Consider the following 17569-nt stretch of genomic DNA (forward strand, 5'->3'; position numbering starts at 1 on the left):
TTTTTTAAAATTTTTGTGACTTTTAGGGTATACATTATGCACCCTTTGCTAGTAATCCATGCATAAAAATAAGGAGGAGGTGCTCAAGAGTTGGGTGCCCCTTAACTTGCCATGTTTGGATAAGCCTTGACTAGGTATTTGACCTAGATAAGGACTCTATCATATCTCTCTATATAAAATGAGTTTCTTTATGAAATTTTTAGAGAAGATAGAGATTTGAGAGACCTTTGGGCCATCCAAAAATCAAAGAGAAATACCTTTGGATCATGGAGATATAAAAGACACAAGTTAGGGTGTCTAGAGAGAGAAATGAGAAGAAGAAGAGGATCTTCTTCTAGGATTGTTTGTTTTCACCTCTTTCCTTCCTCCATCTTGAATTTTCTGAGAGCATCTCAGATTTGAAACTCCTCCTCCTACTTTCCATCTTTGGAAGAGTCCAAATCAAGAAGAAGGAGGCACTTGATCAACCATCAAAGAAGGATCAGCGCAGTACTAGCATACTGTGCTGATTTTCTGAAGCAGGACTTCTGATCGAGATTCGTGTGCTCGTGTGGACGACTCCTAGAGGCCGGATGCATGTGCGGCTTGCAACATCATCCTCAAGCCCGGATCAGTGAGGTTAGAACGTCTAACTTGCAAGGTAATAGATCTGATATATTATTTAATACATACATTAGATGTAGTATAGAAACATGTTGATATGATCAACATGTAGTTCATGCTGTATATATATATTTTAATTTCTGATTTAATGCTATATAATAATCATGTAATATGATCTTAGATCTAGGAATTCTCTGATTTTAGAAAATAAATTTTGATTTATTTTAGTCTTCCACTGTATGATCTTGAAAAAATTTTAAGATCTAATCCTGAAACCCTAGATCTGGTTCCATCAATGAGATCTCCTCTCTTTCAACACGTTCACTCCTTCTCCTCTATTATCAGATTTCTGAGTTGAGCGTCGGAGGGTTTCCATTGGAGCCACCTCTGGTTAGAGATTTTTCTTGCAAGTCCTGCCGCTACCGTCTGGTCATCGCCGACCTACTGTTGCCGTCCAACTCCAACTGATCCAACCTCGAGACGAAAATCTACATCAACAGATACGAATATTAATTGAATCCTCAAATTTCTATCCATATCATATTGATTTAGATATAAAAATAAATATATATGAATATTATCCATACCACTTGTTGGTTGTGGTCAGAGGGCTCTAGGCTCAGATGGCTGGGGGACTTCACCCAGTGTGAGGTATTATCCACTTTGGCATGTTTTCTTAACTCATAATCAATATGGGACTAAACCTCTTGCAACAGTAGTCGGCTACTTTTGGTTAGTCCCATGCAATAGTAGTCCCCCTCATGGAGGACCACTATTGGTTGTAGTCAGAGGGCTCTAGGCTTGGATGGCTGGGGGACTCCATCCAGCGTGAGGTATTGAGCTCAAATGGTTGGGGGACTCCACCTAGTGTGAGGTATTATCTGCTTTGATCGGTCATGATTGTGTGCCTTTAGCAAGCCCATATCGGGAGCCTCACGATTTTGTCTCTTGAAAAATGCCTCACTAGAGAGAAAAGGGTCAACCATATAAATCAGAGTTATTCTTGACTCATAATCGATATGGAACTAAATCCCTTGTAACACCACTTTCAACCTTAACTCGCCGTTGATATGTTGCAACCTTATCTTCAAGTGCAAAATTTGTATCTGTGAAGTTTGGAGAAGACCCTCATAGTAGTCATATATCATTCCTTCGAAAAATTATTACATGTTATATTTTTTATAAAAAAAATTATTGCATGGATTAGGTTCAAGGGATCAATCCAAATCCCAAAGTGTATGTGCGGTGGATAACAAGTATTAGGGCTTGAATTGGCTAAATATAAAAGGTATTATTGCAAGTGGCTATTGGACCAGCCAACAAATACTTAAATGATTTCTTTTGGGGTCCGGAGCTGATGTGAGTCCCATGTACATATGGATTTGAATCACATGAATTTAGGAAGAGTAATTCTTTGTGCACTATGTATGGTGTAGCAAAATTAACATAGAGTGCATCATCCAATTATACGAAACTACATAGTATAATTAATAATAAAACAAACATTCAGTATTGTTCAATTTTTTTTATCAAATTTTTTATGATAAAAATATCGTTCGTTTCATAGAATAAAGAAAGAATAATATTATTATTTTTTGATGCATTATATAACTTTCTATGAATATATATGACATCCTAAATAATATATATGACTTTTTGTGTCTTTATGACATCTTGAACAATATATATTACTTCCTGATATCTTATATGATTTTCTATAAATATATATAACATCCTGAATAATATATATAATTTGTTATGAATATATATGATATTCTGAATAATATATATCATTTTTTAATATCTTATATGATATTTTATGAATATATATGATATCTTGAACAATAGATATAACTTTCTATGAATATATATGATATTTTGAACAATATATATGACTTCTCAATACCTTATATAATTTTGTATCAATATATATGATATCTTGTATAATATATATGATTTTCTGTCAATATATATGACAACTTAAATAATATATATGATTTTTTAATACCTTATATGATATCCCGTTGATTATTACAACCAATAAGAAATCATATAAGGCATCAAGAAATCATATATATTGTTCAAAATGTCATATATATTGACAGAAAGTCATATAAGATATCAGAAAGCTACATATATTGTTCAAAATGTCATATATATTCATATGAAGTCATATAAGATATTAAGAATCCATATATATTGTTCAGAATATTATAAAAAAATATATATTATTTAGAATGCCATATATATTCACAGTAAATCATATAATGTATTAGAAAGTTATATATATTATTCAAAATATCATATATATTCACAGAAAGTTGTATATATTGTTCAAAATATCGTGTATATTCATGGGAAGTCAAGATATCAGAAAGTCATATATATTGTTCAGGATGTCATAAAGATATAAAAAATTATATATATTATTTAAGATATTATATATATTTATGAAAAAATATATAAAATATTAAAAAATAATAATAATATTTTTTATTTAAAAAATAATATTTTTATTATTAAAATTAAAAATATTAAATAATATTAAATATTTATTTTATTATTAAATATACTGTATAATTTAATTTGATTGGATGGTATATTTTACATTAATTTTATTGTTTGGATTTATCTCGATGGGTTTTTGGGCCCACAGGATTTTACTTTTCTGAATAAAATATCAGGGGCGACAAGATGTCTTTTTATGACACCTGACGAAAGGTCGATCGCCGACCGGCCGCAGTTCCACAAGTCCGGGCCGCCATCGGGAGGGAATATTCGGATTCGATCCCGGACGAAGCGGACCTGAGCTTGGTTTTCTCGATTTGGATAATCCACCGGAGCGGCGCATTTTTCTTCGCGTGGACCCACTACGCGGACACGATGCGGTGCGGACTATAATTCATTCAAATCGGCATTTTTTTCGTCAGCTACAATTTAAGTCGATAATCGTCCCCTGAGGGTCCGGCGCTCCCTGCCTTTCAGATTTTGGGGGAAAAACAGGCTAAAAAGAGGTGATCCTGATGGTGGTTCTCGGATCGCGATCCGCTGCCGGTCAGATCTTAATCTCGTTCTAGATTCGCCGGATCTCTCGGTCGCCGTATTTAGGGTTAGGTTGAACGGGGGTGTTGGGAGACATGAAGGTGGTGAAGTCGCAGGTGTGGCAGCCATGCAAGAAGAAGAGGTCTTGACCCATTGAGAGGTGGGGAGGAGGAGGAGGAGAAAGCTTTGATTTGTGGAAGGACATTGGGGTGGGAATCTAGGGGACAATGATGAGCACGGTGGGACGAACGAGGGTGGGGAAGTACGAGCTCGGGAGAACGCTCGGTGAGGGGACGTTCGGCAAGGTGAAGTTCGCGCGGAAAGTGGGGACGGGGGAGTGCGTTGCCATCAAGATCCTTGACAAGGAGAAGATCCTCCGCCACAAGATGATCGGCCAGGTTCGGCTTCTTTGCCACAAAAAAAGGCCCGAGTTTTCTCTTTATTTTTGGATTTCTGTTTTAGATTTGAAAAGGATGTGAGGCTTTAGCTTATGCTTTATTATGATTCTTTTATTAATATAAAGGAAAGATAAAAAGAAAATCTTTTTTCCTCTCCTGCTGCTTTGTTTTATAGATTGGTCGTGTATTGATTTAATTGTTTTTGTTAATCTTTTTCATGATCAGTTTCTCGCTCTATTTCTCTTGTGATTCTTTGTTATTCTTTTTAAATTTGTTGGCCTTGGTTATTTTCTGATTGGATTTTCGTTATAGTATGTACTGACTTGAAAATGATAGAAAAAAGAATGTGATTAATATTATTTGTTTTCACTTTTCTCATGAGGTAAGATCTTTGTTTTCTTTTCGGGCAATCAAGCTTCTGAAGATAATTAGGCTGTCGAGCTGTGATAACAATTGATCTAATGTTTTTCCCGAAGAGGCTATTTCTCACAAAAAAAAGATTTTGTAGCTTCAAAAGAGAAGGGTAATTATTTTAGAAAGGGCCATTCGCTTAAGCTTTCTGGACAATAATTTGTTAGTTTTAGTTTTTTGTATTTGTTTTTGCTGCGTTGTTCTATTTGGAAAACATATTACATGTTGTTTGTTATCTGCCAACACTTTTTTCTTTTTGCTTCAAATCAGTAAGACAACATCAATCGAAAATTATTTACTATTATACATATTTTCCTTCTATATAATTCTTTCTTTAGTTTTTCTTTCTCTTACCTGGTCATATATTGTCAGCTTTCTCATGAACAATATTTATCGTTTGTCAGTACAGCATCTCATTGAAGATTGATTGGGATGCAAGCTTCCCAAGGATTAATTTTGAGTTAAATCAATTTTTTTGCATAGTTTCATTCAATTTAGGCGCAAATTTTGTAAGTGTTGTATTCTTTCAGTACTCTGTATTTGACATCTGATAGACAGATGGGTTGAAATAAAAGAAAAACAAGAGACGCACTTTCCAATTCTAGTTTTCAGCCTCTCCTTTTGGTGTCATGTATAAGTCTGTTCATTTATACTTCAGCTGTATCTATTATGATATTTCAGAAAGTAGAACCTAACCTTGTTCTTGAAAGCATCATTACTTTTATGTATGGATCTCTTTTCAAAGTGTCCAGGTTCTTTTGGATGAGTTAGTAACCGGCCATTCAGTCATAGAGATTTTCTCCTATTTCTCATAGGTTAACAATATTTGCTTATTTGTGTGTTATAGATAAAACGTGAGATCTCAACCATGAAGCTGATAAAACACCCAAATGTCATACGGATGTATGAGGTGAGTCATAAATCTTATCTTCATTTGCACTTTCATAAAATTGTGTTGGCAGTTCTCTATCCTATACTGGATGCGGAAAATCCTTTAAATGCTTCCTGATGTTCTAAAACTGGCTTGCTGGGAAAAAATTTACTTTGTTTATCTCCTATGTTTAAAGTTTTTCAATCACTTACATATTGTCAATCATCTGTGGAGTATCTGATTTCTTTTATTTTCTTTTTATCTTAAATATGTGTCCTGGTTTTTGTGTTATTTTGTTATATATAACAATATTGTGGCTTGGGGCTTTACTTTGCATCTTTCTCCATGACCTCCTGTCTGTCATGTCATCAATAACCTGATTTATAGTTGCTTAAGTGATCGTTGCTTGTGTAGGTAATGGCCAGCAAGACAAAGATATACATAGTTATGGAATTTGTAACTGGGGGAGAGCTCTTTGAAAAAATTGTAAGATGTTCATTAGTATCACATTGGGTTGCACTTTCTGGTGTCTGTGGTAGTTTCATTTTTTTCCTTTTTTTGGTCCTGGTGTTCTTGATGCTGATGTTCCAGGTTTTTTGCTTTAGACCCATCGTGGAAGATTGAAGGAGGATGAAGCCAGGAAGTATTTTCAACAGCTAATCAATGCTGTAGACTACTGTCATAGCAGAGGTGTCTTCCACAGAGACCTAAAGGTAAAAGATGATTTGCCCCCTCCATTTTGTAGCATTGCTGAATCTCATGATCGCTGCTGGTACTAACAAATACTTTACCGAGCATTCTAAATTGGTTTTGGTAACAGCCAGAGAATCTGCTGTTAGATTCAAAAGGAGTGCTGAAAGTCTCTGATTTTGGACTAAGTGCATTACCTCAGCAAGTTCGTGTAAGTTAAAAATTCTTCATTCTAGCATGGTTTTGTCAATATGGATAGATTCTTTTGGTTTGAGATCATAATTTCCTTTTGTTTCTGTTTCCACGTTTCTTGTACTAGGAATTTCAAGTTTTTATACAATTTATTTTGTTGTTAACTTCTCATATCTGTGCTAGACACTTCTTGCAACATGATATAAATTTTATGATTGCCTTCATAACTATGTGATGCGTTTGTACACTTGAAACATGATAACTTGCCCTAAGGAACAATTTCAGTAGATCTTTCATGGGAGAATTTGGGCCAGTGAATATGAAACTCCCCTAAACCTTTCCACTGCAGGAGGATGGGTTGCTTCACACAACATGTGGGACTCCAAATTATGTTGCTCCTGAGGTATAATCCATTTATCGCATGAAGTCTGAGATTTACAGACTTGTTAAACTCTCAACAATTTTTACCCCTTTTTTTGGTTCATTATTTCTTTTCTGATATTGGATAAACCTTCCTTAGGTGATTAATAACAAAGGTTATGATGGAGCCAAGGCAGATCTTTGGTCATGTGGAGTCATCCTTTTTGTCTTAATGGCAGGTCACTTGCCTTTCGAAGACACCAATCTTATGTCTTTATATAAGAAGGTGAGTTTTTGATACATATGTTGTATTGATGTGATAGTTAACTAATTGTGCTTTGCACTAGTCCGTTACTGTTTAGGGAAAGTTCATTGCTGACTTGTTTGGAGGGTGGATGCAGATCTTTAAAGCAGAATTCACATGTCCTTCTTGGTTCTCTACAAGTGCAAAGAAACTTATCAAGAGGATTTTGGATCCCAATCCCCAGACTGTAAGTCATGTTACTCCAAGACCATGTTCAGCTTTCTAGGGTTAGATCCCTAGGCATGGATTACTTGTCATTGGAAATGGCACACGTGGGAAACTTGTTATGTTAAATCATATGATTTTATCTGTCTGATACAATGTGGGCTTTTTGCAGCGCATTACAGTTGCAGAAGTCATTGAAAATGAGTGGTTTAAAAAAGGATATCAACCACCAAGTTTTGAAACACCGGATGTTAATCTTGACGATGTGGATGCAATTTTCAGTGGATTTGGTGTGAGTTTTGGTCATATTCATCTGACACTGAAATTCCTAAAATGCGCAAGATTGTATTTTTCAACTTTCTGTTCTTCTTTGTGCAGGACTCTGCAAATCTTGTTGTTGAGAGACGAGAAGGAGGGCCAGCTATAATGAATGCTTTTGAGCTTATTTCGACGTCTCAGGGTCTCAATCTTGGCACCCTTTTTGAGAAACAAATGGTAACTTGTCTTTTTGGTTGCTTATTTTGTTCCTTGTCTATTGATTCTAGATTGCTTAATTTCCTACTCAAGAAACTATTTTTCTCTGTGAACTCTCCAAGCATCTGACCCTGAATTTTGAACTATACCTAGTTTATCAAGTAAAACAAGAGATTAGAGGTTTCTGTTGTTTTGTTTTTTTGTATTTGAGTGCATTTTTGTATTACATCACTTTAAATTCTTGGTAGTTCAAATTGTGCATCACTCCTACAGGCTACCCTGCTTGATAGTATCTGCTCGATGAATTTTGTTATTCGTGTAGCCTTAAATTTGTAACTTTGCAGAGCAATATCCAAAGAAATGATCCATATCCTTGTTGATACTGGGGACTGAATTTTCTAATTAAGCATTGGCAAGGTGTTGGGGCCTCTGCACCCCCGCCTCTGTGTGTGTGTGTGTGTGTGTGTGTGTGTGTGTGTTAGCGTTGCTTGTAAAATCTGACTTACTGTAAGAATTTTGAACAGGGCACTGTTAAACGGGAAACGAGGTTTGCATCGAGACTTCCTGCGGATGAGATACTTTCAAAAATTGAACAAGCAGCCACACCTCTAGGATTCAACGTAGAGAAGCAAAATTACAAGGTCTGCTTTCCACATTCATATGCTCACTTTACCTTCTAGTTTGGAAAGAATTACCTTAGTAAAATTTCACATCAAGTTAAAACCATATATTATTATGGGAATCAGTAATTTGTTGGTTTTTATGATAGTTGAGTCAATGAATTCATTGACAGCATATTTGCTGTTTGCATCTTTTTCTTACATTTTTCCACTTAGCACTATTTGGGCTCAAATTTGTTCCATATAATTGTAAATGCAATTTTCATATATACCAGTTAAAGCTCAAAGGGGAGAAAACTGGAAGGAAAGGTCATTTAGCCATTGCCACAGAGGTACAGATCATTGATTATTTATTTGTAGATTGTTTTGGCTGGGGGTTGAATCTGCTGGTCAGTGAGAATACAAGTTTTCACTAGTTGCAGATGCCATGTAATAAATATTTCCATGTAAAACAGCCTTAGATGCGTGCAAATCCCAGCGTGCATCTTGAGGTGCTAAAGGCATCAACCAATATTTTGTGGAAATATATTACTACACTTACTGGCCGGTGGAGTCAACCTATGTAATAATTCTTTTTAACCATTCATTTTTTATGATGTTATGTAAAACAAAACTGGAAATTCTTCTTCCTTTTTCTTCTAAAGGTTTTTGAAGTAGCACCTTCATTATACATGGTGGAGCTTCGCAAGTCCAAGGGCGACACTCTCGAATTTCACAATGTAGGTGGAAGAACTGTACTAGCCTGGTTTTTATGTTGTGTCCGGATTTTTTTGAGATGTTGTGTAATCCACTTCAATGACATTTTTATTTTTTTGTCCAGGTTTACAAGAACCTCTCAACAGGCCTAAAAGATATAGTCTGGAACTCACAAGAGGAAGACAACGGAACCAAGGAAAATTAGATTAGCAATTTTAATAATGTAAATACTGTGATTGAAATAGTTATATATAATCATGGCCAGCAAATGTAGATTGGACTTTGATCTGTATTATGTTGGTAGGTGTGGCATTTCTGTATTACTGTTGACAAGTCTATTGCTGTGACCATTCAGAAATTGTAGAGGATGCTGGAGTCCCATAGATGTGATTAATGATTTGTACTTTCATAGCATCACTATTTTGTTTGAGTTCATTATGCTATGCAAATGGCCAATAAAGGAAAAGGCAACAATAGGATGTAAAGAAATATGAGAGATGGAAAATTCAACTAGACCAGGCCTTCATTCTCATAAAGCCTTTCTAGTGTTCAGGTTTTCTGACTTCAAACTTTATGATCTCAACCTCAGCCACTACACTTTCTGTTGATGGCTTCTGTTATCAACCCAGGCAGTGCTTCTGCTGTTGCTTCAGCTTGCCTTCTGGATTGTGGTCACGGAGTTAAATGTGCGTTTTACTATTTATTCATTAAATATTCAAATGCTATATTCGCTGATTGATGTTATATGTTGCAATGACTGAAGCTCCTGAATTTGTTGTTGATCTCTCTCCAAGGCATGTTCTCACATTTACCGTGTGTTGTTATTTTGCATACTTTCCTATCTATAATCTTTTCAAGAAAAATATACTAGAATTCTTCTCCATCTTTGTTGGGATTTTGTAAACTTATCTTCCCCCCTAGCCTGAGCATCCTGAAATGATGGGCTTAATCATGGTGATACTACTATTCATATTATATTTGTAGCAGTCCTCGAGACATCGAGATTTGCAAGAGCAACTAAAGCAAAGTGTGTAGCACTGTGGCTAAAATATTTCATGCAAAAGCTTGTTATCTGATTGTTTCCTTTTCAGTTGATATTTTTACCACAGCAGAGTCGAAATGTTTAGCATCATGCTGGTACGGTTATTCATGATAACCATGAGAATAGCATCAGTGATCTGTCATAAGAAAGCAGCTCATCAGACTTGCATATCCATCTATTATCTGTTATTAAAATCAGTAAATTTTAAATTTTTTTTTTTTTCATTTTGGTTGTATTCCAAAGGCACACTTGGTGCCTGCATTGTAACAGACGAACAAGTTCTTTATATGAGGATCGGCTGTCAAATCATGAAAGCATTGCGTACCACAGCTGCTATAATCACCTAAGAGGGGAGCATTTCAATTCTTGAACCAAGAAGGGATATCTAATACCAATATTGGTTTGAAAAAAACAATACTGGGTTGTCTAAACACGGCATTAATAATGAGCCGACTATAGTTAAACAAACATCACAAACTTCTATCTAAAAATTTGAAAAAAAATCCAAGACCAATTACATTAACAAGTTATAGATACAACCAAAGAACATGAGTTAGCTGTCACTAGTTCAAGAATAGCAACATTGGATGTCACATGAAAATTCCAAGCCATAAGAAAGTGTCATCGCAGATGAACCCAAGGCTTCATATGAAAGAACCCAGTTTTGGAATGACACGTGGAATGCTGAAGTTTATCAAAATTAAATAGATTTATTTGCAAGCTATCTATATCCTTCATGCTAGGGATAGGCAAAAACCATACTCATAAAAAAAAAGGGAACAAAATCCAATACCAAGCCCCTTTTCCCCTTTATAAAAAAAAACAAAAAAAAAAAGTTTAGATTTCCATTATACATGCTTATCTTGGTGCATCTCAAAAGAAATAATGACTTTGTTGCAAAAAAATAAAATTGATAGATAGATTTGATTGAATTTCACATCTATATGGTAAAAAATCTCATGAAAAAGGATTAGTTTCAAAATTGAAAGGTTCAGCCTTAGATGAATTAGTATCTATTGATTGATGTTTTCCAAAATGGTACGGAGCTCATGATCTAGAAATAACTCCCAGGCTAATACGTACCTAGATGTGAAAATTATTGTAAGATATCTTGAAACCCTTGTGTGCATATACACTTGTCAACATATAGAAAGGAATATAACAAGGGGAACTTATCTTTCTTTTTCTTACATCTTTCTTTTCTATTTTGATCCTAAGAAACAAATATGAACTGGCCGTTGCAACAATAGATAATTCTATTTTAGGAGGATAGAAGGTCCTTATAATATTTTTTAAAATCACAACAGTTGAATCTCATTTATTATTTTGCTATAGTTAGTGAGATTATCTTAAATATGTTTTCGAAGCCTTATACTCCTCCGTAGCTTGAAGAGCCCTCTCCTCAGTCACGGCTGCTTGCAGCCCCTTCTCAGCCTCGGCAACTAAGAGCTAAGCCATTTCGAGCTGACCTTCTGTAACCTCTAGCTTAAACTCCATAATCTTCAATTTATCCTCGGATTCAACCATCTTCTTCCTAGTCTTGTGCAGCATCCACTCGAGCTCTGGAGAATGATATCAAAGGGTCCAGTATCTCTTCTATATCAAAATAATTAGGATGGCATTCTGCAAACAGAAATTGATGAGATCGAACTTGAGAAAAATCAATGAGCCATAGCTCAGAGCTTATCATGACGATCGCCCTGAAAGCCCTCTCAAATAAGGCACCCACGAAGCTGCTCTCCAGCTTGCTTCTACCGCAGGGGAGGACAATCTCTAGAGCTAATTTCTATGCAACTTGAGAATCAATTGGCATAGAATTCAAAGATTTCACTAACCAACCAAGGTTATGAACCTCAGCCTCGGGTGCTGCAGGTTGAGGAGTTCAAATCCTGTGATGCAATGGGCTGTGAAGATGGTAAGATCTCCACCTCTGGTTGCATCTTAGCCTAAGCAGATTCAATTGTGCCCCAATCCATATGAGAAGTCGAGGCAACCCTAGCTTTCTTGGCTGGCAAAGCTAACTTGCCCCCAACCACCTTTTGCTTGGGAACAGCAACCTTCTTTAATAATGCTTTATCCAAGCTCATTTATGTATGGAAAAAAGATAAGTAAGAAAGCTTATAATTATATCATGGATAATGAAAGACAAAATGAAGGTCTTACCCCAAGGCTTGGCTGGGCTTAGACCTATGTACACCAGAGTATCCTCAACATAGAGTTTTAAGATAGAAGATAGCTCGATGCGACATAAAACCTGTAGGGCTTTCTATTTATTGTTGAAGAGGCATTAGGCCTGATTTAAAACTTTCTTCAGAATGCCCCAAAAAATGTTGAACCCCTGGGATTGCTCAGGCAAGACAAAGGAGAAGTGGCCTTTCCAGCTGTAGATCGAAGAGGAACTACTCTTAATCAATTGACAACCCTTCTAAGCTATGAAATACCACTAGCTACGCTCAAAAGGGTGCTCTTTCAAGATAAATGAGCCCTGAAGAGGTCTAGGGTGGGCTCATGCAAAAATAGGAAAAAAAAAGAAATCTATATTAATCCATCATAAGATGGGGACCAACTGAGCAAGAATAAAACGAAATTGGTCTAGAAGAAGGATGATGAAAGAATACAAGAGGAGACTCAGCCCTGCCTTCAGATATTGCTCATATAGATAGAGTTAGAAAGGAAGGCAATTGTTAGCTCTCTTCTTTGGCCCAGCCAACCTTATTTGAAACTTATCTAAGTCCCGCTAGTCCAAAATGCTCTCTTCAGTGCCAATGCTGTAAGGGACCTATTATTGAGCCACTTCTAAGCTATCAAAAGACTGACCCCATCAAGAATTCGAACTGGATGACCCACTCACAAATGAGTCACTAATCATGACCAATACAATCGAGTATCAAAAAAATGCAAAGAAGAATAAAGAGAAGACGAATAAAGAGTCATCTACCAACCTAAAGGATGTTAAGTGACTCCAAGCTGAGGACACCTATGAGCTGGAGAGTCTAGATTGAGCAACATGTGACCTAACCAAAGGTTCGAGTAACTCTCCAAATAAGGTGAGGTTGTTAATGCTTGAGTCCTTTTATAGAGTCCTAAATGGCTTAGATCCAAGCATCTGATTGATTACCCGACCAATGAGCCACCACGCATCATCCTAGTATTTGCCATTGCGTGATTATGTGGATCGGCCCCTAATGTCACCTTGGGAAGGGAAAATGATAATATGACAATCCCGCTAGATATTTAATGCTGCTTCTAGAAGCTTCTTGGTTGGATCAGATAGCCCAATTGAAGTCAAATCGACTCATCAACTAGACAATTCGGCTACTTCCTTCAACTAAGCTAAGAAAAATAGCTTGGACCAAGAAGTGGAGGCAAGTGATGTGGCTCAAATTTGATGCCCATTAGATCGTAGCAGCCATCTCGATGACCAATGTCTAAACGATGCATGGCACACATAATCAAAACCTCAGCAGATAGCACAGATGGTTACAACTTGGTACATTTATAGGGGTATAATAGATGCGAAAGGGTGTAACAACTCGACTGCAAATCTCAAGATCAAATCATAATAACCTTCCGAGTCTCACCCTCCTCTCTATATAAACCAGGCCAGAAAATCCTAAGTATCAAATATTTCTCATCTCACTCATAGCTCGTAGCTTGTATTTTTCAGCTCTTCTTTCTTCTTTAAATTATATTCTTTTGAATAAATGTATTAGATTATTATTTCTACCACTCCTTAAATTTGGAATGATGTAAATATGTATGAATGAAAAGGCATGCCTTGTATATCCTTTGGGGTTAAAACTTAAGGATATGCACCCATCTGTCATGTACTTAGTTAGGGCCATCAGGTTGGGCCATGATAGATAAAGTGATATCAGAGCTTAGATTCAAGACTGCAAGAACCTAGATTATCGACAATTGGGGTCTCTACAGTTCATGCCCATGACACACGGGTTAAAGGATGGGGAGTTTATGATTTTTTATTTTCTTTTTTTGGAATAATTCATTCATTTTCTTGAAGAATTTTTTCATGGGCAGGTAGCTCGACTGCATCACCCATCATTGAAACACAAGCTGGAGACGTATCAGCCTATATCCCTACCAATGTGATCCCCATTATAGATGCACTTCTTGGTGACGATATCGTCATCGAAGATGCCGCAGTTGCAGAGTTTATAAAGATATCATCAATTGGGGGTGATCAAAATCGAAATCTTTGCTCTCTGATAGAGGCGGTCTTGAGTTCGCAAAGAAATTCCGAATTCACAGTCGTGAGCTATCCCCGATTAGTGTCAAAATTATATGATCTTCGAGGCGGAGACCCTCACATCCGGTTCGGAGGGCGAGGATATCCTGACCCTACTATCATTATGCCTTTACAATGTTACTTGGTTCAACTCCATTTGTAACCTTTTCTCGTGTGAGTGGACTAGAATTAGGATTTTGATTAAATAAATCTAAATAATTATGGGTACTAAAGTCCATTTAATTATTTCATAATATCTGATTTTCTCTTGTAGATATATATTATGGTCCCTAAGACTTTCACTATAATAAAAATGGCCATTAGTGACATTTTTAAGTACCGCTATAGGTCAGAGAGAATATTGTAAATATCTTTACCGATATTTTTGTGAAATTTTCTTATATACCATCTTAAGATGATGTCAGCAATTAATTATCGATATTTTTAATAAAATATCAATAAAAATTTTTATTTTAGCAGCATATGTAAGTGCCTTTAAAATTTTAATATTGATATTTTTTATATACTAATAAAAATTATCAAAAAATAAACTATATATCCTAGAATTCGAACAAAGAGTGGTTTCAAACCAGTGATCTCTTGTTTGAATGGGTACTAAAATTCATTTAATTATTTTATAATATTTGATTTTCTTTTGTGGATATATATTATGGTACATAAGGCTTTCACTACAACAAAAATAGTCATTAGTGACATTTTTAAGTGCCGCTATAGGCTAGAAAGAATGCTGCAAATATCTTTACCGATATTTTTATGATATTTTCTTATGTACTGTCTTAAGGTGGTGTTTGTAATTAATTATCGATATTTTTAATAAAATATTAATAATTTTTTTTTAGTAGAATATGTAAGTACCTTTAAAATTTTAATATCGATATTTTTATATACTGATAAAAATTATCAAAAAATGAACTATATATCTTAGAATTCGGATAAAGAGTGGTTTCAATTCAATGATCTCTTATTTGAATGGCAAGCTCTTAACCATCAACCTATAACTTATATTATTATAATATAAATATAGTTTATTTAACTTATTAATATATATTCATATCATTAAATAAGTAATGCTAAGAATATATATGTATAATAATATATTTTATGAGATTGGTATGACTAAATCAAGTCCTATATAAAAATTAATAATTTAAGATTTAGCAATAATTTTTTAAAATCTCATAAATTATGATATTATTTATCAGTATATTAGTTAAATACCATAATAGCAGTTCTAAATTTTCATACTTTAAGTAATATGCTATAAAATACTAATTTATAACAGTATTTATAATAAAGTGTCGCTAATAAAAAAATACTTATTGAAAGATAGCGGCATGTTTATCAAAATACAACAAAAAATAAAATTTTAATAGCATATAGTAAGATATGCCACAAATAATTTGCCATCAAAAATTATTTTTGTTGTAGTGTTTGCTTTGGCTAAGTATAGAAGGCCTGCATAATTAAAATTTTTGGCTAAGTGCACCAAGCCTAGCTTGGGGAGGAATATCATTGAGGTTAAATAATTGATATATGGATGTATATTTTGAGTAATATTAATGAGTTATATTATGTTGTGCTAACATTTAATTTTTTTTGGGAATCTAATCTTGATATGATTATGAAATGTTTTAGCAATTTCAATTTTATTATACCCAAAAAGAATATAGCAAATAATGGATGCAATTTGGAATTGGGCTGAAATTGGAAGAGTTCATTTCTCTTGTTGAGAAAGATAAAATAGAATAAAGATAATTAAAGGGATGAACAATTATTTATAAATAGTTTCTTTTATCCAATGTTTTAAGTGGATCCTCTAAGTTGAAGTAAACCGGTCACTCTGTTTTCAATATTCTAATAGATTTACAAGATCATGATAAACAAGTTAAAAATACATATATGTGTAGTACCACAAATAGAAATATTTTTTCTCATTAGTGAAATTGATTATAGTGAAATTATAAGAGCCTATATCTCAATGGAACTAAGTTATTAGATTTTTGTAAAATCATTTTGAAGTCAAATATTTAGATTATGAGTTGGTCATGGATCTTCTATCATTGTTGGTGGCTATTACTAAAATTTTATGAAATGATTTTGAAAGACTTAAACAAGTTTGACCTAATAAAAGAAGAAGATTCTAGAGGGTTGATTATGCTCACAAGCAATATTAATTTGGGCTCTTTTAATCCACTAAAAAATTAAATTAATATTCTTGTAAAAAAGAGAGATCAATTTCAAATTGTCTAATTGAATTATCAAGAGAATCTAGAATTGGCTTAGCTAAAATCAGATCTTGAATTTCATAACTTGATCATACAATAGTACAAATATGACAACTATATCAAGGGTTAATCATGATCATATACTTGGAAAGTAAAGACGAAATCTTTATTTGGATTTCATAAAAATTTTGATCAAGGATCATTAAGAAATTTTAGAGAAATGTTTATCAAAGTTGTACAGTGGAAGTGTGATGGATTAAGTTATTTAAAATTGGTTGAAGACATTGGGATTGGTTTGAAATGTGTTATGATGGTAGACTTGATTTTCTAATAAAAAAAGATTTTTATTCGTAAAGAAAAGGTGGTTACTTAATACTATTGATTATTAGGCTAATTGTGATGTGGTTATGTTGTTCGCTCTGATAGTTCTTCTATTGTGAGCTGTACTAAAAAAAATTTTGAGCATCTCATATCTAGAGTTACCTGATTATAAACTTGGTCGAATTTATTAAGCTTTTGAATAAATCATGCATTGTTTGTTCTCTCTTTATGATCTCAACTCTAATATATATAGAAATTATAATATCGGCACATTATTTTTTTGAGCTTATTTTCATGATTTAATACTGATCATTTTCATACTTTATGATAGACCTTCGTCATCTAAGTCTATCACTATATATACATTTTCATGATTGCTTACTCAACTATCAAATGTTTTGACTTTAATCAAGACTGATCATTATCTTTTATGAGATGAAACTTCATCATAGTATTTGTATCGAATCCATTTCAACCTCTATATCAAACACAATTAATCTTAATCAATCTTGCCATAAGGATTTAACACCATATTGATCCCAACTTAATCTTGAATGAATCTTATTCATATTTAAATAATGATTTCAATCTTAGACTCTTAGTCACTTATTTAATCTAATCTTGCTAGCCTATATCTTAATTTTAAATACAATATGAAGCTTTTGTTAATTGATTCAAATCTAGTTATCATATTGATTTTGATTGAAGAGAGACAAGACCTTAGATTGTATGTTACATAAGGGAAAAAAAATCTAAAATTAGAATAGAGGTGCTAAATTATGGAGCATTCTTGGAAAGAGGTTTGTGCTTTAGCATTAAGATGCGTATGAGCATTGTGGTTGACTTAAGGTCAAATTTCTTGCAAGCACTTGAGTGGTGTCATCATAT

General features: G+C 34.2%; 1 protein-coding gene across 1 annotated transcript; it reads left to right on the forward strand.

The window, feature by feature from the left end:
- The first annotated feature begins 3424 nt into the window (after positions 1-3424).
- LOC105046735 (CBL-interacting protein kinase 23) lies at positions 3425-9240 on the forward strand. The gene is made up of 14 exons (XM_010925423.4): positions 3425-4043; positions 5302-5364; positions 5740-5811; positions 5931-6038; positions 6146-6226; positions 6557-6610; positions 6728-6853; positions 6969-7058; positions 7209-7328; positions 7415-7531; positions 8035-8151; positions 8406-8462; positions 8775-8849; positions 8951-9240. Exons 1-14 carry the CDS (start codon positions 3873-3875, stop codon positions 9029-9031), a joined length of 1332 nt encoding a protein of 443 aa, XP_010923725.1. The 5' UTR covers positions 3425-3872; the 3' UTR covers positions 9032-9240.
- Positions 9241-17569: the final 8329 nt, after the last annotated feature.

This window comes from Elaeis guineensis, chromosome 6 (assembly GCF_000442705.2).
Source record: "Elaeis guineensis isolate ETL-2024a chromosome 6, EG11, whole genome shotgun sequence".
Taxonomy (NCBI): Eukaryota; Viridiplantae; Streptophyta; class Magnoliopsida; order Arecales; family Arecaceae; genus Elaeis; species Elaeis guineensis.